Here is a 27,556-nt window from a genome sequence, read left to right on the forward strand (position 1 = left end):
AATCCAGGAAGTTTTTGGAAAGTGTAGGGGACAATTTCCTGGTGCAAGTGCTGGAGGAACCAACTAGGGGCGGAGCTCTTCTTGACCTGCTGCTTACAAACTGGGAAGAATTAGTAGGGGAAGCAAAAGTGGATGGGAACCTGGGAGGCAGTGACCATGAGATGGCTTAGTTCAGGATCCTGACACAAGGAAGAAAGGAAGGCAGCAGAATACGGACCCTGGACTTCAGAAAAGCAGACTTTGACTCCCTCAGGGAACTGATGGGCAAGATCCCCTGGGAGAATAACATGAGGGGGAAAGGAGTCCAGGAGAGCTGGCTGTATTTTAAAGAATCCTTACTGAGGTTACAGGGACAAACCATCCCAATGTGTAGAAAAAATAGTAAATATGACAGGCGACCAGCTTGGCTTAACAGCGAAATCCTTGCTGATCTTAAACACAAAAAAGAGGCTTACAAGAAGTGGAAGATTGGACAAATGACCAGGGATGAGTATATAAATATTGCTCGGGCATGTAGGAATGAAATCAGGAAGGCTAAATCACACCTGGAGTTGCAGCTAGCGAAGGATGTTAAGAATAACAAGAAGGGTTTCTTCAGGTATGTTGGCAATAAGAAGAAAGCCAAGGAAAGTGTGGGCCCCTTACTGAATGAGGGAGGCAACCTAGTGACAGAGGATGTGGAAAAAGCTAATGTACTCAATGCTTTTTTTGCCTCTGTCTTCACGAACAAGGTCAGCTCCCAGACTACTGCACTGGGCAGCACAGCATGGGGAGGAGGTGGCCAGCCCTCTGTGAAGGAAGAAGTGGTTCGGGACTATTTAGAAAAACTGGACGTGCACAAGTCCATGGGGCCGGACGAGTTGCATCCGAGAGTGCTAAAGGAATTGGCGGATGTGATTGCAGAACCATTGGCTATTATCTTTGAAAACTCATGGCGATCGGGGGAAGTCCCGGACGACTGGAAAAAGGCTAATGTAGTGCCAAACTTTAAAAAAGGGAAGAAGGAGGATCCTTGGAACGACAGGCCGGTCAGCCTCACCTCACCCCCGGAAAAATCATGGAGCATGTCCTCAAGGAATCAATTCTGAAGCACTTAGAGGAGAGGAAAGTGATCAGGAACAGTCAGCATGGATTCACCAAGGGAAAGTCATGCCTGACTAATTGCCTTCTATGATGAGATAACTGGTTCTGTGGATGAAGGGAAAGCAGTGGACGTGTTATTCCTTGACTTTAGCAAAGCTTTTGACACTGTCTCCCACAGTATTCTTGTCAGCAAGTTAAAGAAGTATGGGCTGGATGGATGCATTACAAGGTGGGTAGAAAGTTGGCTAGATTGTCAGGCTCAACGGGTAGTGATCAATGGCTCCATGTCTAGTTGGCAGCCGGTATCTAGCGAAGTGCCCCAAGGGTCAGTCCTGGGGCTGGGTTTTGTTCAATATCTTCATTAATGATTTGGAGGATGATGTGGATTGCACCCTCAGCAAGTTTGCGGATGACACTAAACTGGGAGGAGTGGCAGATACGCTGGAGGGTAGGGATAGGATACAGAGGGACCTAGACAAATTGGAGGATTGGGCCAAAAGAAATCTGATGAGGTTCAACAAGGACAAGTGCAGAGTCCTGCACTTAGGACAGAAGAATCCAATGCACCGCTACAGACTAGGGACCGAATGGCTAGGCAGCAGTTCTGCAGAAAAGGACCTAGGGGTTACAGTGGACGAGAAGCTGGATATGAGTCAACAGTGTGCCCTTGTTAAGAAGGCCAATGGCATTTTGGGGTGTATAAGTAGGGGCATTGCCAGCAGATCGAGGGACGTGATTGTTCCCGTCTATTCGACATTGGTGAGGCCTCATCTGGAGTACTGTGTCCAGTTTTGGGCCCCACGCTACAAGAAGGATGTGGAAAAATTGGAAAACATCCAGCAGAGGGCAACAAATCTGATTAGGGGACTGGAACACATGACTTATGAGGAGAGGCTGAGGGAACTGGGATTTTTAGCCTACGGAAGAGAAGAATGAGGGGGGATTTGATAGCTGCTTTTAACTACCTGAAAGGTGGATCCAAAGAGTATGGATCTAGACTATTCTCAGTGATAGCAGATGACAGAACAAGGAGTAATGGTCTCAAGTTGCAGTGGGGAAGATTTAGGTTGGATATTAGGAAAAACTTTTTCACTAGGAGGGTGGTGAAACACTGGAATGCGTTACCTGGGGAGGTGGTGGAATCCCCTTCCTTAGAAGTTTTTAAGGTCAGGCTTGACAAAGCCCTGGCTAGGATGATTTAGTTGGGATTGGTTCTGCTCTGGGCAGGGGGTTGGACTAGATGGCCTCCAGGGGTCCCTTCCAACTCTGTTATTCTGTGATTCTGTGAGGTTCTGCTATTATAGTCCCCTATGTGAAAAAGTAGCAACATGCCCAGCAATCATATCTTGATAGAGTACGTGTAATTTCTCTTTCAGAAAATAGTTGTGTATTTTCTAAATTAGCTGTACAGAGTAGTGGAGCATGTTTCCCAAAAGTAAAAATCTGCTGTATGGAGGCAGGTAGTAAAGTAACATCATTCCTATAGATCATTCTCAGACTTCTGCCAATGGTAGGGTTTGAATTTACAGTGCGTGGGGGTAGCTCAGATTCAGTGGCCAGTGCCACAGCATGTCCCCTTGAGCTACCCACATAATCTAACAATGGGCTGCCTAGAAACCCTCTTTCCTAGCCTTGCTGCACTCTCTCACTTCAGTAACTTCGGTGTGCGAGTGTTTGGTACATGCCATTCTAAACAGTCAAATTCTTCTAACTTTTTCAATATTGCTTCCCTTAAGGGGTAGTGGGTGCCATGCACTACCTGAGATCCATGCAGAGAGATTGAGCTTAATTGGGAGATGATTAGCATCATGGTCTGAGCTGCAGGTGTGTGCAAAAAAAATTTATAACCTGTTGATTTTGTAAAATGCTGGTGTTTGGAGGGAGAGTTGTATCTATTGAGCATGGGGTTCCCAAGATCATAAATGTGGGCGCCTAACCCTACCTAGCACGCTTATGAGGCACAGCAAATTTCAAGAGAATCTGAGTAAGAATGAGGATTTTAGAGCGTCTAGCTCTGATCTACACTACATAGGTTGACACAGGGCAGCTTATATCGACCTAAATATGTCAGTGTACACACTACAGCCTTGCTCCCGCCGATGTAAGTGCCCTACTACGCCGACATAACTCCACTTCCAGGAGAGGTGTAGGGCTTATGTTGGTGTAGTTGGGGCGCTGCAGTGTCTATGGGGGCGCTGCAGTGTCTATGGGGGCGCTGCCTTACTTACATCAGCTGTTGGCTGCCATTCTTGTCAATTTCAGGGCTTTATGCTGGAGCCGTGAAAGTGACAAGAAAGCCTGGTGGGCTCTGGTTGCCCCCTGTCCCTGCTCCTTGCTCAGGGAGTCAAGAAGCCCAGGTGGCTGCCCCCCGCTCCTGGCAGAGCTCTCAGCTCCCCACTGTCCCCTTCTTCAGTTGGTGGAAGCGCTCCTGGTGAGGACACGCACCATTGACAGGAGGGCAGTGTGGACATCAGCCATCGCAGTAATTACTGCAGTGGCTGTAAGTTGATCTAGCATAGGTCGACTTAAGTTTATGGTGTAGACATGCCCCTGGAAAAGCTGTCCTTTAAATAATTAAGTTTTAGCAGCTCTTTCTAACGTGGAACCGGTGCTCCACTATAACATAATTTCCTGAGAAGTATCTAATCAAGCAGAGTCAGCCAGTCTAGCCCACTTCGTAGGCCGAGTAAACTTACAAAAGTTTTGTTTTTTATTCTGTCTTCATCTGTTGATAGAGTAACTTTTATCTACTATCTGGACTGACGGGCGTTTAGGCCTCAAACCAGCAAAATACTTAAATAAGTGTTTAACTTTAAACCTTAGAGAAGTCCAATTAACAGATAAGACCTTTCCAATAGCATTGTTTGCACATCTCTATTCTCTATATGAAGGACATTTAAGGGGATGAATTGTATCAGTATGTGAGCTATAGTTGGAACAAAATGTGTTAACTTAAAAGCATGCTGAAAATAGAAAACATAGATGTATACCACCTTGACCATGATGTCTTCGTTGATAAATAAATAGGAATCTAAAGAAGAGAAACTTTCTCTTTTTAATGGGAGTTTACTACTTGTGTTTTTAAATATCAATGCAATTTTGGCACGTAGATAGAGTTATGACAAACACAACAGAACGCAGATGCTGAAATCATGCATTAGTTTCCTTTTTGTCCAAACAAAAACTGATCACATAATGAATAGGAATTTTTACACATCAAAGAATAGCATTATGCAAAAATACTGGGATGTTTCAGCTTGGAAAAGAGATGACTAAGGGGGGGATATGATAAAGGTCTATAAAATCATGAATGGTGTGGAGAAAGTGAATAAGGAAGTGTTATTTACTCTTTCACATAACACAAGAACCGGGGTGTCACAATGAAATTAATAGGCAACAGGTTTAAAACAAACAAAAGGAAGTACTTCTTCACACAACTCACAGTGAACATGTGGAACTCAGTGCCAGGGGATGTTGTGAAAGCCAGAAAACTATAACAGGGTTCAAAAAAGAATTAGTTAGACCTATCTTCCATGAATTTATCAATGACTATTAGCCAAGATGGTCAGGGATGCAACTGCATGCTCTTGGTGTCCCTAGCCTCTAACTGCCAGAAGCTGGGAGGAGAGGACAGGGGATGAATCACTCAATGACTACCTCTTCAGTTTAGTCCCTTTGAAGCACCTGGCATTGGCCACTGTTGGAAGACAGGATGTCGGGCTAGATGGACCATTGGTCTGACCCAATATAACTGTTATGTTCAAAATTGCTTTACAAACCAGGGGCTAGGTGGTGCGGTTACAGTAGTATATGGACAAAAAGAACAGTCATTATATGCAATGAGCAATAGCTCTCTCAGAGACTTGGAAATTAGAACTTTTCCACTGACGAATGTTGGTCAACTGAGTTGTTCCCCCAGTCTTTGAAAAATGCTGTTATATTCAATACAAATTTTTAGCTCACAAACTATTTTGATAAACACAAATCACTCTATCACAGAGGTGGGCAAACTATGGCCCGTCGGCCATGTCCAGCCCGTGGGACTGTCCTGCCTGGCCCCTGAGCTCCTGGCCTGGGAGGCTAGTCCCCGGCCCCTCCTCTGCTCTGAGCAGCATGGTAAGGGGGTGACAGTGGCACACGTGTGGCGGTGGGGAGGTTTGGTCGGGAGTTCCAGGGGGCAGTCAGGGGACAGGGAGCAGGGGGCGGTTGGATGGGGTGGAGGTCCTGTGACGGGGCGGTCAGGGAACAGGGCGGTTGGATAGGGCATGGGAGTCCTGGGGGGGGGGGCGATTTGGGACGGGGGGTCCCAGGAGTGGACAGTCAGGGGACAAGGAGCTGGGGGGGGTCCTGAGGGGGACAGTCAGGGGGTGGGAAGTGGGAGGGGGTGAAAAGGAGGCCAGGCTGTTTGGGGGGCACAGCCTTCCCTACCCGGTCCTCCATACAGTTTCGCACCCTGATGTGGCCTTCTGGCTAAAAAGTTTGCCCACGCCTGCTCTATCATATTCCCTATATTAAGGCTTTGTAAAATGCTGAATTTACAAGTTTTAAAATTAGATGAGTCCAAATTTAGTTTGATAACAATAAAAAATAGATCTGTGTGAAGTATGTTTCTTCAGCTTTCAGTGTTATGTCTACAAATAGAAACACATCAGTTTTTACATTCCATAATAGTGACATCTTGTGGCATAAATGTGTTATTATTTTTGTGTTTTCCTTTTTAAATGTCATGGAAAGTTTTCTATTTAAATATAATTGATTTGTATGAATGGTCAAAATAATAATTTAACTGGAAAGTGTAAAAATATATTGACTTATTAATTATAGTGTACAGTGTTCTTTTATGTATTGCATTTGGAGAAGGAAACATTTTGGTTATTGTACTTTAGTAGAATTTTTTTTGTGTGCCTATTTCTTTTAGTGACCAAATTAAAAATGGTGACAAGGCTTCATCAAATCCAAGCAGCAGTGGCTGGAATAAATCAGGAAGCAAAACAGGTACAATATTCTGAAATCTCTTCTCAGTTCATTTTTCTGGTCCTGTTTTTCTTTGCTTACAACACTTAATCATAGAATCATAGAATATCAGGGTTGGAAGGGACCTCAGGAGGTCATCTAGTCCAACCCCCTGCTCAAAACAGGACCAATCCCCAACTAAATCAACCCAGCCAGGGCTTTGTCAAGCCTGACCTTACTTGCATTTGCAGATGGGAAGTTCACACAAGCAGAAATCATTCAATTTCTATGTTTCCCTTTTTTCGTTTCTTTATGCATCACTGGACAGTGCTTTTTAAAAAATGTTAAAAATTTTTTTAGATCCAGAAGAATAATATTTGAGATTTAATAGATTTGACCTTTAGAGCCGTTAAACGTGATTTCCTGATGTTTCAGAAGTACTAATTTTCTTATATTTTGCCTTGAGAATTTGGACCACCAGTGTAAAGGGTATGAATACCTAGGGCAAAATGAGGCTATACCAGTTTACACCAGCTGAGGTTATGGCCCTCAACTTTTTTTCTGTGTGTGTGAATTTTGTTGTAGTTGCGTATCAGATAGTCAATAAATAACGTTTCTCTTATAATATTTTTAACATGCAAGTTAAAAGTACACAGTTACAAGTGCTTGGTAAACGTACAGCAGCTGTTTTGCTGGTTTTTAAAGCTATATTTCTTTAAGTATGGGCTTGATCCTGGAAGATGCTGAGTGCCTCCTGTGAGGTGCACTTCACTTTGCTTGCAGTGACTTCAGTTGAAGTTGTGGGTGCTCATGGTTTTACAGGAAGTGATCAGCAGTTTGTTGCTCATGTTTTACATGTACATAAGTGTCATAAATTTGTATATGTTATGGAAAAGGCCATATGAATTAGCAGAACTTTTTATTTTCAAATTTAGTTGATTAAGAACCCTATTAATAAAATAAAATGCTTCAGTTTTGTTAGGTCAGACACACATTTGGTCTTCGGCTATCTCCAGAATAAATTATGGGATACCAATATCAACTCAGATTTACATTTCCCTTCTGATTTGTGTACAACAACAAAAAATCTCTCACTGAAATGTAGATATTTTCAAATATGACTTCAGCGATACGCTTTTAACTATAACATTTTAGAGAGGAAATAGTATATTTTAAGTTTAGTGTGCTTGTGGGCAGAGGGTATTCTGTAAAGAAGCTAAAAAGATTAATCAGGTACTGTGTCCCTCTCTAAAACTCAGTGTTGCTAAGGCTCTTGTATTTACATGCTAAAAACAGCAACCAATAAATGCAGGCGATTTAATGTCATTTCTTTGTGACCAGAATGCGAAGCTGTGGTTAAGACCTATAAACCACTGAGACAGCAAACTTTTTTGCTGAACTTTTTGCTTGAGTATCGGTATCCCGTTGAATCATAATTTACACAGAAGATTAAGGACTATCACTAACGTACTGAAACTATTAATTTTCACCAACATTGTAAAAAAAAATCTTCAAGACTGAGAAATACAAAGCCTTATTGTTTTTATATTGTTGTCTTTTTGAATAATCACAACATTTTGTGCTTCTAATTTTTGTTGTTTGAATTAATATAGCATGTTAAAGGCTACTTATGATTTTTTTTCAGGGAGGTTCAAAAGGTATTGTGGAAACATGTAGTATGAAAATACCTGGTTTTAATTAAATTACTTTTGGTTTTTGGATTCCATGTTTTTTTGGTGTATGTGAGAGATTTAAGAGAAAAGGAGTACTTGTGGCACCTTAGAGACTAACCAATTTATTTGAGCATAAGCTTTCGTGAGCTACAGCTCACTTCATCGGATGTGAAGCTGTAGCTCACGAAAGCTTATGCTCAAATAAATTGGTTAGTCTCTAAGGTGCCACAAGTACTCCTTTTCTTTTTGCGAATACAGACTAACACAGCTGTTACTCTGAAACCTGTCATTATGCAAGATTTAAGAGAGACTACTCTTTGCTCTGATGAAAACTGAATAGCCTTTTAGATTTACAGCATATTTTAGTTTTTAGTGTGACCTTTTACCCTCACACTGCAAACATGCACACAAATAATCTTATTCATTGGGACTAATCAGGTGTATAAAGTTGCTACATGCATTCTTGCAATATCAAATTTTTTACATGAATTCAGGGATGGGGTGTCAGAATCATAAGGGCGGAGGAAAAGTAATTCATCTGCATGTAGACTGTGGCAGGAAGCAGCACTGTGAACTTTTCTAATACTCATATTTCACCTCTGTTCTCTTACATTGTTCAGAGCAGAGCTTCCCTTCATGGCAAATTCTGTGCAGTGTTTAATAAATGAGCTACTAGTCATTTGGAACCTAAACAATACTATCAGCTCATTTCATTTGGGAATGAAAAAAGTCTGCAAAAGAAATAATCTTTTAAAAATCCTATCTGTCCAGTATATTTCACATGAAACAGCAGCCATTTTACATAAGTCCTAGAAATAGATATTATAAATTTTTACAATGGGTACATTGAATAGTGAAAATTAAGCTACAGAATTTTGATTTTTAAAAGTGAAACCATTTAAAATGGTCAGTTATGAATCTTAATCCTCCTTGTTTCACCCAACCAAATGCTCTCAACACAGACGCACAGATTTAAGGCTTGAGACACTGATCCCAGGAAGAAAGCCTCTTAACTCTTACGTTATTATTATATTGTATATTCTGTTCTTGTAAAATAATTACTACACTAAGATTTATACAATGAATGAACTGTGCAGATTCTTACATTAGTTTGCACATGCTGTCAGGAGACAGTTTCTGATCAGGTAAGGAGTCTGTCAAGTAAAATTATACGTGCTCTGGTGTTTACAATGTCACCATAGGCACGTTGGTCCCAGAATATTAGAGAGAGAAAGTAGGTGAGGTAATATTTTTTTATTGTACCAACTTCCTTTGGTGAAAGAGACAAGTTTTCAAGCTACGCAGAGCTCTTCCTCAGGTCTGGGAAGGATACTCAGAGTGTCACAGCTAAATACATGCTGGAACAGATTGTTTAGCATAAGTAGTTAACACACATTTACAGATCCAGAAACCACCCCAAACACACCAAAAAAATCTGTTATCTACAGCCAGGCCTTCAGATATCACAGAATAGGCTCCAGGAAGAAAGTCCGTGATACATACTTAAAACCGCCTTCAAACAAGGACACTCCACCTGAGAGGAGTAGATTGCATCATGGAACGGACCATCCAAATACCCTGAGAGAGCATACTTCAATACAGGGGAAAAAACCTCTTTGGCTCCATACCAATAGTTGTCACCCACTACCCCACACTGGAACCCCCTATGGGGTATCACTAAACAATTACAGCCCACACTTTAGGGTGACCACATCCTAAAAGGAATCTTTCCTGAACCCTCTCTTCTGATCCTACTATAACAGATATTATACCTGCAGTCATATCTCCACTGCTACAATAATCAATACCCTCCCAATACACTTTTCAAGATCCATGAGTCTTACACATGCCTATCGCAAGGCATGATATACCTCATCCAGTGTGCTAAATGCCCCAATGAGAGCTTTATGGGTGAAACCAGACATTCACTATGCTCTCAAATGAACTCTGAAAGAAAAATGGTAAAAGACAAAAATACCCTATGACCCATGGGTGAATGCTTTTCACAAAATGATCACTCCATATCTGACCTCTCAGTTCTCATCCTCAAAGGAAGCCTGCACAACGCTATCAAAAGATAGTCCTGGAAGCTTAAATTCCTAACTGCTAGACACTAAAAATCATGGTCTTTTTATAAAGACACTGGCATTATGGTTTACTACAACAATCTGTAAACCACTAGCCACCCGCCCCCTTTTTAGTCCTGTGACTTCAGGGGTATTAACAGAGTAAATTGCTTTGAATGGTCCCTTCGAATGTGTTAACTCCTCATGTTAAACAGTCTGTTTCACCTTGTATTTAGCTGTGACTCTGAGTACCTTTTCCAGACCTGAAAAAGAGCTCTGCGTAGCTTGAAAGCTTGTCTCTTTCACTAACAGAAGTTGGACCAATAACATATATTACCTCACCCATCTTGTCTGTCTAATACTCTGGTATTTACAGATTTGATCACTTTATTCAACCAAGTAATGTCTGAACTTTGTTTTCCAGCTATTTTTTTTGAAAAAGTAAATCCTACAAGTTATCTTGAACTAGAAATTTATTGTAACTGTTTCTTTGGATTCCGTGATTAAAACATTGAGATAAAAAAAGACTGATTTACAACAGAGTTTGAATAATCTTGGAATAAGAGAAACATGCCACAAGACTTTAATAAATAATGACCCACATTTCCTGTTACATCCAGTCTCTGCTCTGCAGAGTGCAGGGAGACTGCAGGCTGGCTCTACAATAGCCCTAAGAGGCTGTCCATCAGGAGAGAATAGCCAGAGCACTTACTGATGATCCTCTCCTTGGTTTTCCTCTCCACCCCCTCTCATTCTCTGTGCAAGGGTGATAAGGGAGGAACTCTCTCTATGGACCTGATCCAGAGCCCACTGAAGTCAATAGAAAGGTTCCCACTGACTTCAGCGGGCTTTGGAACAGCCACGGTACCAGCTAAGGACTTCCCCATGCTGGGGATGTTCTTTGCTCATGGGATCTGACCAATCCAACCCTTTTTCATAATGGAATCAAAGGAGGCCAGAAGATGTGGGACAATCTGATGGAGTCTAGACTGCAGGTTTCATGTCTGCAGAGAATTTGATAGAACTCACTGCACCTTCATGGAGATCTTGTTTAGTTTTTGGTTGTCATTATGTACAATCTACTCTTTGTTTAAGTATGGTCCTCACTGCCTTCTCAGTGTCGTTCTTCTCTGGCCAAGAGGCTTGGAACTTAGTGAGTTATACTTCTGGTCAATTGATGCTGCTGTAAACCAATTTAGAGTTATTTTTTTCCAAAATTCCCCTAAGAAGCAAGTGCCCCAACTCCACACTGCACCTAATTCCTGTCAATCTGGGAAGTGAAAAAACTTAATTCAAGGTTCAGTTTTCAGTCACCTGTTAGATACCACTCCTCTGGGCTGTGGATAGTATTTTAAGGATATTTTATATTAATGGAGTAAAGGAGACAAAATATTACGTTTGAAAATTCTCAGATATTTGAGGTTCACCATTAGCTAAGGTAATATACTACAGATCATTCACCTTGAAACTAGCCAATAAAAAGGTCCAAGAAAATTTTCAGGAGCCTTAGCAATATGATTTTTTTTTTTTTAATCCTCTCAAAATCCTCTTCTCTCTTTTAGTAGCCATCCTCTCTGAACCTTTTTCTGTTTCCTGTAGAGCAAGTCAACTGCTGCCTTCAAGATGTCACCATTGGAGCTAGTAATAAGATTTTCAAAAGCACCTAAAGGATTTAGGAGCACAAATCCCATTGAAAATCAATGAGACTTGTGTTTCTAAATCCCTGAGGTACTTTTGAAAATCTCCACTTCAGTTTTGAGGTACTCCAGAGAGCAACTATGCCACCACCACCACCAAAGAAACACTCCATTTAGCTTAAGTCTCAGGGAGAGAAACATTTATATTGTGTGTTGTAATGTGGAATTATATCTTGATATCACAAACCTAACATTTAAGAACATAAGAATGGTCCATCCAGCCCAGTATCCTGTCTACCAACAGTCGCCAATGCCAGGTGCCCCAGAGGGAATGATCAAGTGATCTCTTTTCTGCCATCCATCTCCACCCTCTGACAAACAGAGGCTAGGGACGCCATTCCTTACCCATCCTGGCTAATAGCCATTAATGGACTTAACCTCCATGAATTTATTTAGTTCTCTTTTAAACCCTGTTATAGTCCTAGCCTTCTCAACCTCCTCAGGCAAGGAGTTCCACAGGTTGACTGTGCGCTGCGTGAAGAAGAACTTCCTTTTATTTGTTTTAAACCTGCTGCCCATTAATTTCATTTGGTGGCCCCTAGTTCTTATATTATGGGAACAAGTAAATAACTTTTTTCCTTATTCACTTTCTCCACATCACTCATGATTTTGTATACCTCTATCATATCCTCCCTTAGTCTCCTCTTTTCTAAGCTGAAAAGTCCTAGCCTCTTTAATCTCTCCATGTGGGACTTGTTCCAAACCCCTTATCATTTTAGTTGCCCTTTTCTGAACCTTTTCTAATGCCAGTATATCCTATTTGGGATGAGGGGACCACATCTGTATGCAGTATTCAAGTTGTGGGCGTACCATGGATTTACATAAGGGCAATGAGATATTCTCTGTCTTATTCTCTATCCCTTTTTTAATGATTCCTAACATCCTGTTTGCTTTTTTGACTGCCGCTGCACACTGCGTGGACATCGTCAGAGAACTATCCACGATGACTCCAAGATTTCTTTCGTGATTAGTAGTAGCTAAATTATCCCCCATCATATTGTATGTATAGTTGGGGTTATTTTTTCCAACATGCATTACTTTACATTTATCCACATTAAATTTCATTTGCCATTTTATTGCCCAATCGCTTAGTTTTGTGAGATCTTTTTGAAGTTCTTCACAGTCTGCTTTGGAAGTCTCACGTGTTTTTTGGATATTTACTGTTATAATGGAGGTTGGGTGAAACTTCAGTGAAGCCAGTGGGTATTACAGCTGCATTTCATTCAGGATAAATGTAAGAAGCAGTTAAGTTCATTTTTGGAGTAAGATAGCTGAGATGACAGGAGCCAGCACACAAAATACAGGCCTCATTGCCAGGCCAGGTAGCAACAGAGCTGTAGGGCGGCAGGGGTGTCTTCCATCGGTGGCCAGTGCCAGATGATTGAGAGGGAATGAATAGAACAAGGCAATTATCAGGTGAGTCATCCCCTGTTGTCCAGTCCCAGCTTCTGCCAGTCAGAGGTTTTGGGACACCCAGAGTATGGGATTGCATCCCTGACCATAGTGACTAATAGCCATTGATGGACCTATCCTCCATGAAAGTATCTAATTCTTGTTTTAACCCAGTTATACTTCTGGCCTTCGCAACATCCCCTAACAATGAGTTCCACAGATTGTGTGGTCTGTGAAGAAGTACTCCTTGTGTTTGTTTTAAATCTGCTGCCTATTAATTTCATGGGGTGACCCTAGGGTCTTGTGTTATGTGAAGGGGTAAATAACACTTTTTTCCATGCTATTCATGATTTTATAGACCTGAATCGTATTCCGCCCCCAGTTGTCTCTTCTCCAAGCTGAACAGTCCCAGTCTTTTTCATCCATCTTTATATGGAAGCTGTTCATACCCCTAATCATTTTTGTTACCCTTCTCTGTATCTTTTCCAATTCTAACGTATCTTTTTTTCAGAGAGGGTGACCAGAACTGTACATGGTATTCAAGGTGTGGGTATACCATGAATTTATGTAGTGGTATTATGATATATTATTTACCACGTTCCTAACATTCTGTTAGGTTTTTTTGACTGCTGCTGAATGTTCAGCAGATATTTTTAGAGAACTAGCTATGATGACTCTGAGATCTTTCTTGAGTTGTAACAGTTAATTTAGATCCCATCATTTTGTATGTATGGTTGGGATTTTGTCTTCTAATGTGCATTGCTTTGCACGTATCAAAATTTAATTTTACCTGCCATTTTGTTGCCCGATCACCCATTTTTTTGACAATTTTACAAGTTACAAAACTCTCTACACATCACTAAAATCCAACTCACCAGTTTGTCCCAGTTATTCCGTACCTTCCTTATCTTTCTTTCGTATACTAGTAGTCCACGTACTAGTCTGTGGACTACTGTGGAAGGTACCTCCCCCGTTTGTACTGGGGCAGAACATTAATGTATTTTGCCTTTGACAAGTTTCTTATTTTCAAGTTCAAAGCTGACTTCAGCTTTGCAAAATATGGTGGTATTCTTGACATGGGTGAACAGAATTGTTGGGAGAGCATAATACATTCTATTAACATAACTTCCCACCACTTACAAATATATATAATGTATCTTCTATTAATACCGTGCAATTAATACCTATTAATGTGGTGTATACAATGCCTAACATATATATTGGCTAACGTTTGTAAATAATGGTTGCCTCAAAGAATATACCTTATTCTCATAAATTTTTTCTACTAATAGAAACAACCCATGACTCAGCAAATATTGTCTAACTGCTTGAACCAAAAGGGATAGCACTACCACATTCTCTTGAGCATTCTGATCAGCTGGCTATAATTAACACTGTACAGATCATATGAAGGCATATTATTCCTAGTCCAGGTTTTTCTGCTAGATTTTGGATGGCGGGTGTAAAGAATGGGATTTCTGAGTTGAGGGAAATGGTCCTTCCTTCATTCGTACTTCAAACTTATATCCCTGTAATCAAAGACAACATCTGGCCACTATTATAATAATGCTATAATAAGTTATTTACCACAATTTTGAAAATTGAGTTAATAAATTCATAGATTTTAAGGCCAGAAGGAACCATTATGATGATCCAGTTTGACTTATATAACACAGGCCATAGAATTTCACCAGTGCTGCTTTATGAAGGCTTGATCTTGATCCTCGGCTTCTGATTGAACAAGAGCATACCTTTTAGAAAGGCATCCAATCTGATTTCTGTTTGAAGGGTTTATTTTTGAGAGAGTTTAAATTTAAAAAATTGGGATTGGGGGACAAATCAGAAGTTAGCAAATTGCAACATTTTCAGTTAACCTGGTGCATAAAATACTTGTAAAAGTTTATTTGTGCTGCAGTTAAAACCTCCACCTAATATATGATTATGTTTTAAATGTATTTTGAAGGCTCAGAGAATGACTCAAGAGTAAATGAAACAGAAGAGGAAGAAAACTACTGGAATGTAAGGATTGTACCAATTATGTATGAATTAGAGAATGGTAGGTAATATTTTTTGGATATTTCAGTAATGGTGAATACACATTTTACAGAGCAAATTGAATATGGCGAGGAAGGCTTAATTTTGAATTTCCTCACTCATGACTTACATGCAAGGCAACCCATTTAAAGTTGCTTTTATACAAAATTGTTGTTGTTTTCTTTCCTTAATGGAGTATATGAAAACACCCTTGTTATCTTTCACAGGCAGGTTAGAAGTGTGTGTAAAGTTAAAATGCCTTATTTTGTGCTGCATTGACCCCTGGGCAACCTTGTGTGTAAAATATTGCAAAATCAGAATATTGTTTTACACAAACTTTGCACATGTGTAAATAAATACATGTGTGCAAGGCAATGGAGGAAAGTGGCCCAAAATGCTTAATCATTTAGGACAGTGGTTCTCAATCTTTGTGGACCACTTGAAAATTGCTGAGGGTCTCAGAGGACCACTTAATGATCTTTCCAAATATTGTTTGTACCGTTAGCTAACTATTGTAAAGCGTTTTGGATAAAAGCACTATATATATAAAAAAAAATAAACTTTTTTTGTTCTACAGATAAAAGCACACAACTCCTATTTTAATATCTGTAGTCTTACCTTTCTAATGTGATGGATGTGCCCTCTCCCCACCGCCACGGCAGCCCCGAACTGGGTCTGGGAAGGAGGGTGGAGAGGGGTCTCTCCTCTGCCACAGCAGCCACAAAGCTGAGGCTGGGAAGGGGCTGCGATGTTAAAGCTTTAACGTCGGCGGCGTACGGGCTGGTACCGGCTTCTTACCCTGCCTCTTTCTCCGGCCTGCACATCCCAAATTCCCCCCCACCCCCTCTTCTCACCCCACTGCGCCCTCCCACCTATCCCCTATTCTCCCACAAGGCCACCACCTCACCTTACATGTGCATCTTCAGGGTCCAGGCACCTAATTAGTGGAGCCACGCCTGCACCTCCACTAATTAGATGGGTGGCCCTTCATTCTCTCTTGTGTGGCAGCCAAGGTGCGCACCTTAGAGGGGACTATCCGAGGACCACCTGAATGGAGCTCACGGACCACTGGTGGTCTGCGGACCACAGTTTGAGAACCTCTGATTTAGGAGTAAAGGATACACTCTGCCTGTACCAGGAGTGGCAGAAGGTCCCTAAAAGTGTGTGTGTGTGTGTGTGTGTGGTGGTGGGCTGTGTGTTCCTGAACTGTGGCTCCACCTCCCCCTCCGCTGTCCCTTCCCCCGAGACTCCGACACCGCACCACCCCTTCTCCCCGAGGCTCTGCCCCCCACCGCTCCTTCTCCCTAAGCCTCCACCCTCGCACTATCCTTTCCCCTGAGGCCCTGCTCCCCTGTCACCTCTTCCCCCCCAAGATCCCGCCCTCTGTTTGCTCCTCTCCACCCCTTCTCCGTTGCTCGCTCTTACGGCTGGTAAAAAGTGCAGCGGCGGGGGGGGGGCATTACTCCTGGCCCCACCTGTTCCGGTGCCCTTGGCCTGTATGTCACTTTTATCAGCTGATTTAAGAAAGAACACTGGGCAGAAACTTGAAACTGCCACGTATTCCATCTCTTAGTTTAAATTAAGATAGCGCAATGGAAGCCAGCTAGTTAGAGGGTTTGGAGAGTGGGATGGTGTTGAAAAAGGAGAAAGCTTCTCCAGAGCACAGAGTTGGAGTGGATCTTACACTTGCATATATTAGAACAAGAACATATTTTTAATTTTTTAATAGTCTGTTTTTTTCTCCTTTTTAAAAATCTGTCTTCAGTTCTTTCTCACCAACTGATAGATGAATACAGTACTATGAAACGCTCAGGGTAACAATTTTGCTGTTTCTTTAATGTTCTTGTTGACTAAAGTTAGAATAGTCATCCCCTCTTTTAGCTGCATGCTATACTTCCTTTATTTGGGCCTTCCCTGCACAGTTACAGTATTTATTTCTAAGCCAGTTCAGGAATCCATAATTTAAATGAGTGGATCTATTAGTAATGCAATATTTGTTTAGTGTTTGTTGTATACAACCATATAGAGTAGAACCTCAGAGTTATGAACACCAGAGTTACGAACTGACCAGTCAACCACACACCTCATTCGGAACCGGAAGTATCCATTCAGGCAACAGCAGAGAAAAGGAAAAAAAAAAAAAAGCAAATACAGTGCAGTACGGTGTTAAACATAAACGACTAAATAATAAAGGGAAAGCAGCATCTTTCTTCTGCATAGTAAAGTTTCAAAGCTGTATTAAGTCAGTGTTCATTTGTAAACTTTTGAAAGAACAGCTGTCACGATTTGTTCAGAGTTACGAACAACCTCCATTCCTGAGGTGTTCATAACTTTGAGATTCTACTGTACTTCGAATTCTTTCAGCTAATCGCATATAAATTTACTTAAGTCATATGGTTGGTTCTGCATATTAGCATATTAATAAGAAGAGACTTTTCCCCCTCTTTCAAAATACTTGTACAAAACTGACAATCTGAGCTTGAAAAAATTCTGGCCTTGATTGTTATCCAAGCTCTTACAATTGTCATACTCCCTTCAGATGATTGTTATGAGACAAAAAAGTACTTCTCTATTCACTAAGAGCAAATTTAGCCATTTTGCAAATTTCAGTGTCAGGGGTGATGCACAACTGGACCGGTCCAGAGGAAGCAACACAAGGTATTTTGTTTCCCTCAGTTCCCCAATATGCAGATGGAGTGCAGCTGTTCATGAGTTTTAATTTCTTCTCTCAGTCGCATGCAACTCCTTCTCCATTGACTGGTGTAGAGATGGGGTTAGAATCGTGATCTTGCTTTCTCTTGTGTCATCTGGGGAATAGAATTAGAATAGTCATTGCGCTTCATTGAATGCAGTGATTGCAATTTTGACTGATCCTTCTAGAGAGTGCACAGCAGACTCACCAGTGCGGGGGGCAAAGAGGGCAATTGCCCAGGAGCCCTGGTGATCTAAAAGACCCCGGGGGCTCCCGGCCACCACCGCCGGCAGCACAGCGGAGCTAAGGCAGGCTTCCTGCCTGCCCTCACTCTGTGCTGCTCCCAGAAGTGGCTGTAACGGCCCTACGGCCCCGCGGGAGGTGTGGGGTCTCCGCGCACTGTCCAAGAGCCAACTCCATAGTTCCTGCTGTCCGGGAACTGCGGCCAATGGGAGCTGTGGGGGCGGTGCCTGTGGGCAGCAGAATACAGAGACCCCCCCCCGAATCCCCCATCTAGGAGCTGCTTCCAGAGGGGTGTGCCGGCTCTAGGCTTCTAGATCTATTCAATGGAGAGGGTAATTGGGAGAAATTTGTGCGTGCATGCACAGTGTAGGTGATTGTGTGGGGCAGGAGGAGAGAGGAAATGAGGAGGAGTGTGAGTAGGGAAGAAGTATGGGGGTGGGAAGAAGAGAGAAATTATGGGAGAGGTGTGCATAGTGGAATGTGGGGAGTAGTACCTGGGGGAAACTGACTAGTACCCTCTGGTCATTTTATGCTGCTTCTGATTTGGTTAAATCAGCCAGAATGTACTGCTGAATCTAGCCCAAAAAGTTAATTACATATTATATGTAATTTTAAAAGATCATTAGAAATATCACATTGTAACATTATTCTGGGTTTCTTGTTTAGTGTTCATGTGTGAAATTTTAACATTTTATAAAGGAAATTCCTGGATTAAAAACAATGAATAACTGGAGAAGGATTGAAGTACATATTGGTGATATAATCTTAAAAGAAATCCAAACATATTAAGGTATGGAAATGCACATTTAATGCACCCTTAACTCTAGAGGTGAGGTTACTAATTCAGTAATGACTCCAGGCTGTGGTGACATCATGAGGGGGAGAAAATCTAATGTGCCTTTAAAAATCAATTACACTGAATCGGGGACTACAAATACTATTATACCCTAATCATCATCGTATGGGTACTTCATGACATTACTAGAAGGTGGATTTAAGGTTGTTTGGGTACATCATCTATGCATTTCCATACCTTAACATGGTTGGACTTCTTTCAAAAGAAGCCTTTGAAAGTTCTGGGTTTGTGATATTTGTTTTGGGGATAATTCATGTAATCTGTTTATACATTTAACAAATTGCTGATATGTACTCTCAATTTTATCTGTTTTTAAAATGTTTTTGCCTTGGAATTCACATCTGTGTGTGTGTGTGTGTGTGTGTGCACAGATGCGCTCACGAGCCCCCCTCTCCACCACTCCTACAAGGAGCAGGTAATAAGTAATATATTTCATCAGGAGGTATAAGACTGTATATAGATTAGAAAGCTTATTTAGATTTGACATTTTCGCATCACGTATATCATGACCTTGCTTTTTCTGATATGGACAAGTTAGTATACTAGCTGTAAATCTTTGCAGTGGAAAAAGTACTCTAGTTCTCCACCTGTGTGAAATGAATTGGTAGCTTCAATCCAGTTCTCAGTGGACAGCTATCCACAGCATAGATACCACTACCACAATTGGTCGTAATTGTCCCAAGAGAGATGCCAAAGATGCAGTCGTGAAATGAGAGAGTTTTTGTCTATCACATCATTTAGAGGAATAATCCTTCCAGTTCAAGGTTGAAGCTTATTGATGAGGCAGGATGGGAAGCCTTCATTGACGCTGCCGGAGCTGTACCTGTTTTGTGGATAAATAAAGCATTTTATTCTCTATTGCTGTCAATCTAGAACCTCTCATAAATGCTAAATTCACTCTAATAAAATACAGAATTTAAGGTCCTAGTTTGTATGGTTTGACTGTATTTTTAAAAGTTCTTCGAGCGATTGCTCATGTGTATTCCACAGTAGGTGTGCATGCTCGCCACGTGCACTGGTGCTGGAAGTTTTTCCCCTAGCAGTACCCATAGGGGAGCGCCCCTGGTGACCACTGGAGTGGCGTCTTCATGGCGCAGTATAAGGGGTGCTGCGCACTCCCCCCCCCCCCCAGTTCCTTCTTGCCACCAGTGAAGGTGCGTCGGAACTGCTCTACTCCAGCTTTGCTATAGCTCATCCCCAGAACTGCTTGTTCGTTCAGTGTTGGTACCTGTAGTTAGTTAGTTTAGTTTAGCTAGAACACCTGGGCCCGGGCATGCCCCATGCCCCGGGTTTTAAGTTGTGCGACACTTGTAGGCCATTTATGCCAGTGAGTGATCCGCATATGGACTGTCTGCGCTGTTGGGGGGGGGAACGTATCTCCGCAATGACTGCAAGATTTGCAAGTCGTTTAAGCTTCAGACCAAGAGAGAAAGGGACATTAGGCTCTGGACTATCCTGATGGAGTCTGCGCTGACCGCTGCTCCGAGTCAGCACCTAGCACTGCGGTGTTGGTGTGTGGCGACCCATCGGCTCCATCGACTAGTCGGCACTGCTCCCTGTTCAAAGCGCTGGTGGAGGGGGCTGCCAGGGCAACCCTGCAGGCAGCTTTGGATGTGGTGGACATGGCTGCGCAGTCCATGGCCTCCGCTGTGTCCATGAGATGGGTGTTGTGGCTGCTGCTCTCTGGGCTGTCCAGCGAGGCACAGACCTCCCTGCTGGACCTCCCGTTTGATGGCAAAGCTCCGTTTGCGGAACAAATGGATACAAAGCTGCATGGCCTGAAAGACTCCCGCACGACTCTCCAGACTCTGGGTCTTTATGTTCCAGCTCCAGCTAAACCTAAGTTCGAGCCGCAGCAGACTCCTGCTTAGGCCACCCACTCAAAATAGGAGACTGCTTATAAGAAGTAGCGGGACTATAAGAGGTACCCACAGAGGCAGTCTTGGCCTGCCCCCCAGCCTGGGTCCTCCAAGGGTAAGCAGACAGGGAAAAGGCAGTTTTGACGGGATGCCTGGGGGCGCCCTGCCAGTTCTCATCAGGGATCTACCCTCAGTAAAGCTTCCCTTCTCCAATCGGTTGTGTGCTTTTCTCCTGGAGTGGTCGTGGCTGACCTCGGACCGATGGGTCCTCAACACCATCTTCCAGGGCTACAACCTTCAGTTTACTTCCTCCCTGCCCAAACCCCCTTGAGTTCAAAGGCAAGGGGGTACTAGTCCCGCTATTTCCTTATCCCAAAGGCCAAAGGGGTCGCTCAGGCCCATCTTGGACCTGCGAGGCGTGAACAAGTACATGGTGAAGCTCAAGTTCTGCGTGGTCTCCCTAGCTTTCATCATTCCCTCCCTGGATCCTGGGGACTGGTACGCTGCACTCTATCTGCAGGATGCTTACTTCCACATTCATATATTCGAGGGGCACAGACACTCCCTCTGTTTCATAGTGGGGCAGGAACACTAACAATTTACGGTCCTCCCATTTGGCCTGTCCACTGCCCCCAGGGTATTCACGAAATGTATGTTGGTGGTGGCGGCCTACCTCAGATGCCGGGGGTGTCCAGATCTTCCCTTATCTGGACAACTGGTTGGTCAAGGGCAGCTCCCGGTCGCAGGTGCCGGATCACGTGGCACTCCTGTCCACATGCACTACTTTGGGCCTGTTGGTAAACAACACCAAGTCCACGTTGGGCCTGGTACAACGCATAGAGTTTATCGAGGCGGTCCTGGATGCCTTGTCGGCCAAAGCCTCCCTCCCACCGGACAGTGTCGATGAGCCCCTTCAGAGTCTCAACCTGTCACCAGGTTTCCGGTGCAACAGCCAGAGCATGCCTCCAGCTCTTGGGTCACATGTTGGTGTGCATGTGTGTGGTCCATCACGCCAGACTCAGGATGAGGCCCCTCTGGTTGGCCTCAGAGTTCTCCCAGGCCAGGGACAGGACGGACAAAGTCCTCACAGTGCCTGAGCCAGTGATCGCCTCCCTAAGGTGGTGGTCCTCTGCGAGAAATATGCTCCAAGGGGTCCCATTCAGGGGTGGGGCCCTGTCGCTGGAAATGGTGTCCGACGCGTTGGACCTGGGATGGGGGGCTCATGTGGGGAACGTTCAAACCCAAGATCTGTGTTCGGCTCAGGATTTGACCCTCCACATAAATGTCAAGGAGCTCAGGGCAGTATGGCTGGCATGCATGACCTGGAGGGCTGGGTGGTCAGGGTCCTCACAGACAGCACAGCCTTGAGGTCCTACATCAACAGGCGAGGCAGGGCCAGATCCTCTGCCGCGAAGCCCTCAGGCTGTGGGACTTTTGTAGAGCCCACAACATCTGCCAGGCGCCTGGAACACGCAGGTGGATCCCTTGAGCAGGGACTTCTCCTCTTAGCACGAGTGGTCTCTCCACCCAGAGGTGGTGCACAAATTTTTCCAAGGGGGGGGGACTCCTCAAGTGGACCTGTTCGCCACTCGGCAGAACTGTTGCTGTCCCTGGTTCTGCTCCGGGGCGGGCTGGGACGGGGCGCTATATCCGATGCCTTCCTCCTATCCTGGTCAAGCCAGTTTCTCTATGCCTTTCCCCTGTTCCCGCTGATTGGCAGGGTCCTGGAAAAGTTAAAGACGGACAAGGCCCGGATCCTTCTGATTGCCCTGGCATGGCCCAGGCAGCATTGGTACGGGACCCTCACGGGCCTGGTGGTTGCGCTGCCGTGACAGTTGCCGTCCCGCTCAGACCTGCTCTCCCAGGCCCAGGGCCGCCGCCTCCACCCCAGCCTAGTGGCACTCCACGGCGTGGCTGCTCAGTGGTTAGGTAGGGAGGAAAGGACTTGCTCGGAAGGGGTTCAGCGTGTCCTCCACACGCCGATCCTACTTGGGAAAGTGGTCTCAGTTTTCCAGATGGGCAGACGAGTGGGGAGTTTCTCTGGTGGCTGCCCTGATCCAGTTTATTCTAGACTTACCTCCTTCACCTTAGAGCCCAGGGCCTGGTGCTCTCGTCAGTCAAGGTGCACCTGGCGGCCATATCGGCTTTCTATCTGCTAGTGCAGAGCCATACGGTATTCTCCTATGCTATGGTTGGCTGATTCCTTAAGGGGTTGGATCGTCTCTTCCCGTATGTTAGGCCCCCAGTCCCACAGTGGGACCTAAACCTGGTGTTGGCCCGACTCACGGAGCCACCATTTGAGCCGCTAGCTACGTGCTCCTGGTCATACCTCTCGTGGAAGGTGGCCTTCCTGGTTGCAATCACGTCGGCTAGGTGGGTCTTGGAACTCAGGGCCCTGACCTCCAAGCCCCCGTACACGGTGTTTCATAAAGATAAGGTCTAGCTCTGACCACACCCTTTGTTTCTCCCAAAAGTGGTCTCTGCCTATCACATGGGTCAGGACATTTTTCTTCCTGTCCTCTGCCCCAAGCCCCATGTGTCCAACGAGGAGCACTGACTCCACATGCTGGATGTGAGACAAGCTCTGGCTTTCTACCTGGAGCGGACGAAGCCGTTCAGGAAGTCCTTGCACCTGTTCATTGCCTCAGCTGAGTGCGTGAAAGGTCGGCCGATCTCCTGTCAGCTGCTCTCTAACTGGATCATCTCGTGTATCCGTACCTGTTATAATGTGGCAGGACTCCCTCCCCCACTAGTTGTGAGGGCACACTCGACTAGGGTGCAGGCCTCGTCGGCTGCCTTTTTGGCCCATGTCCCCATTCAAGACATTTGTAGGGCTGCCACATGGTCTTCAGTTCACACATTCACCTCGCATTACGCGATCGTCTCCCAGACCAGGGAGGACGCTGGGTTCGGCAGGGCCGTACTCCATCCCGAGAGTTTGTGAACTCCTACCCACCTCCAACAGATATAGTTTGGAATCATCTATTGTGGAATACACATGAGCAATCGCTCGAAGAAGAAAAGATAGTTACCTTTTCTGTAACTGCTGTTCTTCAAGATGTGTTGCTCCTGTCTATTCCCCATTCCGCCCTCCTTCCCCTCTGTCGAAGTTGACTGGCAAGAAGGAACTGAGGGTGGGGGGAGCCCAGCCCCCCTTATACTGTGCCAGGCAGGCGCTGCTCCAGGGGTAACGGGGGGTGCTCCCCCCACGGGTACTGCTAGGGGAAAAACTTCCGGCACTGGTGCACGTGGCGAGCGCGCACACCTATTGTGGAATGGCCATGAGCAACGCATCTCGAAGAACACGAGTTACAGAAAAGGTAATTGTCTTTTCTTTAGCAGTTGAAATAGGAAAAAAAAGTACCTTTTATCCTTTTAAAAAATATTGTAAAACATCTACCCAGCCAGCCCATTTTCATAGGGCAATATGGTAAGCCTCAGAAGTTAAGATGAGTTTTTCCTTCTAATTTGATACTGATTTTTATTTGTTTGAGCTAACTGCTTTAACCACTTGCGTATTACTCTGCCTCTACTGAGGAATGCAACCTGTGAAAATACATGTGAATAATGGCAGTACTGTATTTCAAGTAAGCTTATGATATACTTTAAATACTAAATGGATATAACCTTAAGGGGAAAAAATCCAATATTTAAACAGAAAATTAATGTTTAGAAGATAGACGTGAGTTATTTTCTCCTAATGTAGATTATATGTGAGTGATTGGGTTATAGTGAGGATGGAGATTTTCTGGTAGTTTCATGTGGGTTTTGTTTTTGTTGTGTTTCTAAATAATGTCAGGCACTCAGAGTAGCAGATGGGATGCCTGTTTAAACATCCATTTGCATTCATCTTGAACCTCTATGGTGTGTATAAGAGCTCTGAAAACTCATATATAAATCTATTTTTGAAACCTATACAACAGCAAGCATATGATTGTCTGTGGGTTGGATTTATAGACAGAATAGCTTTCTTCAGCTGACAGTTCCTTTTTGCCTGTAGCATTTGAAGGAAATCCTTAATGAATTTTTCCAGCTTCACCACAGGTTAAGTGTTCCTAGTTGATATTTCGTCAATCTAGTTGTTAACAAGTTAAAAAACGTTTCATTTGAGATTTATTCTCAAATGTCTTGATTTGTCTTGTTGCTGTTGCCTCTATGAATCACTTGGCTTAAAAAGAGCTATTGTTTTTAAAAGAGTAACATAAAAATGATTTGATGTATGAAAAATGCTTGTAAACCCTTGTATTAAAGTATCAGAACACTACAAAATTGATTGGGTACCTTATTTTGTGTGGTATTTTGCAAACATTTCTCTTTTTAGTGATCTGTCTGTATCTGTTGATAGAATGGATGGCCTTGATAATTAACTTTATTTTCCTCTCCATCCCCACAAATAGAAGAAAATATAGAAAACCTCTACCTTGCCTGCACCAGTCTCCATCAAGCCTTGGAAGAAGGAAATATGTTTGGAAAGAGATTTAAAAGAAGAAGTGCGCTTCTGAAGATATTATATAAACTAGTTGACATTGGTTCAGACCCACTTGGCCTGAAACTGGCAAGAATGATTCTGGCTGTAAGTCTTTTCTTAAACTATTTAGTGATATGAAAGAGTGCAATGATTCACATATACTGTATGTACGATTGGAAACTTTTATCTAATTTAGTGTTCTATACTTTATGGATGTATCTACTTTTGTGTGATTGAAGCTTGTGTAGACATATCTGAGCTAGCTTGAATCTAGCTAGCTTGGGCATCACAGCAGTAAAGTAACAGCAGCATGGGCTTCAATATGAGCTAGCCAGCAGAGTAATTATCCAGGGTTTCATGTGAGATTGTGCAGCCCATGCTGCCTGAATGTCACTGCTCCAGTGCCTGAGTTAGCTTAGATATGTATACGTGAGCTGGACTTGCACCCTGTGATTGCAGGATAGAGATCTGTAGTGTTTTGATCTGCTAAGAATCGGAAGACTAAACAGTAGAAATTAAGTTCAGTTTTATAATACCTTGTACTTTATAAAGCAACTTTATCTGAGGATATCAAAGCACCTTTTTTAAAGCTGGGTAAGTATAATTATCCTTATACGGGGAAAGTGAGGTTAAGTAACTTCCAGGCCAAATCAGAAAGTCAGCGACCGAGCTAGGAATGATAGCCATCTATTCTGGTTCATTATTATTTTATTTTATTATTTATTATTTAATTGAATTACCATAGCATCTAGAGGCCTCAACTGAAATGGGGACCCCATTGTGCTAAGCCCAGTATATGTACTTAATAAGAGATGGTCTCTGCCCTGGAGAGCTTACAATCTAAACAAATGAGACAAACAAGAGAAGGAGAATGGAAATATTATCATCCCCATTATACTGATAGGGAATGGAGAGGCAGAGATTGTGACTTGTCCAGGGTCACACAGGGAATCTGACAGAACTAGGCATTGATCCTTGGAATCCCAGGTTAGTGTCTTAAGCACAAGACTGTCCTTCAGCTCAATGTCCTGTGCTCTAATCACTCTGCCTTTCCAGTCTTTTTTTCATTTTGTTTTTGTTTACCTAGGACTCCAAACTTAATGAAAATTAGTGATTTCTACAACTTTACACCAAAACTGAGATTTTAGTCTAAACATAATAGAATACTAAATAAATGTTGAATTATTAGCACAACTCAAACTGGAGAACACGGTCATTGTTATGGTAAGACAATGATACTTGTGCTCCCATGTAGTTTCTGAAGTGACTTTGAAATTCTCTACTTCCTTGTCAGTGGTAATGTCATGAGTCCCTCTGATGATCCAAGCGAGAAACAGCATGTCACTGCTTATAGGACTATTACATTCCTGTTGTGTAATCTCTGCAAGGGCAGGGAAGCTTGAGCAGAATTGTGTTGAGGTGGTGGGTGGGAAGCTTTTCAGAAAATGTCAAAATGAAGTAAAAGCATCATTACCTTTGCTTTTGCAATAAACAACCAGACAGAAGGGGCAACTTAGTACCAATTTATTTTTAGTAAATACATAAAAATAAAGTTAAATTACCTTACATCATAACTTTCCCACTAAAAAAAAATTGATTAGTTGGTCACACCTTATAATTAATATAATTCAGAACCTTACATAACAAAAATAGTTTGCATAATGTGTTACTAAAATTAAGGAGAGTTTAGTAAATTCGCATCGCATCCTTTAATTCAGTGTTGTAACTGGGAACTTCAATTGTAACATGCCATGTTTTCTTTATTTATCTGCTAAATTTAGTTTCTTTAATGACTTGTGTTTATAGCAATAGAATTGTTTACATAAAATGTTGATAGCTAAAACTGTTGTTTTGGTTTAGTTTTGTCAACATCAGTAAAAAGAAAGGGAGTACTTGTGGCACCTTAGAGACTAGCAAATTTATTTGAGCATAAGCTTTCGTGAGCTACAGCTCACTTCATCGGATGCATTCAGTGGAAAACACAGGGGGGAGATTTATATACATAGAGAACATGGAACAATGGGTGTTACCATACACACTGTAATGAGAGTGATCACTCAAGGTGAGCTGTTACGGTAACACCCATTGTTTCATGTTCTCTGTGTATATAAATCTCCCCCGTGTTTTCCACTGAATGCATCCGATGAAGTGAGCTGTAGCTCACGAAAGCTTATGCTCAAATAAATTTGCTAGTCTCTAAGGTGCCACAAGTACTCCTTTTCTTTTTATTGATTTCAGTGTCCCACAAAACCTCTCCACCAAACCATTTGTTTCTGGGTGATATAGGGCAGTCCTTAACTGTTTAACTCCACATAACTTCCATAATAATTCACTGGATAGCTGGGATGTGAAATTTGACCCATGATCTGATAAAATCTCCTTAGGGGAACCCACTGTGTTAAAAATAGTGAAAAGGGCTTTTGCCACAGAATCAGCCTCTTAGTTAGAACAACTGCTTCAGGGTAGCTAGTGCAAAATCCACTACCATCAAGACATATTTTTTTCCCCTTTGGGTAGGGAATGGCATAGCGCCCACAGTG

At 43.0% G+C, this 27,556-nt stretch overlaps 1 protein-coding gene across 1 annotated transcript in view; it reads left to right on the forward strand.

Moving 5' to 3' along the window:
• ARMC2 (armadillo repeat containing 2) overlaps nt 1-27,556 on the forward strand; it is a 119,551-nt gene that overhangs the window by 32,240 nt on the left and 59,755 nt on the right. Inside the window, 3 exon segments of the mRNA XM_043542755.1 lie at nt 6,002-6,078; nt 14,828-14,920; nt 24,946-25,121. Of these exon segments, the coding sequence (XP_043398690.1) occupies nt 6,002-6,078; nt 14,828-14,920; nt 24,946-25,121 (346 nt within the window).

The sequence above is a fragment of the Chelonia mydas genome, chromosome 3 (assembly GCF_015237465.2).
Source record: "Chelonia mydas isolate rCheMyd1 chromosome 3, rCheMyd1.pri.v2, whole genome shotgun sequence".
Taxonomy (NCBI): domain Eukaryota; kingdom Metazoa; phylum Chordata; order Testudines; family Cheloniidae; genus Chelonia; species Chelonia mydas.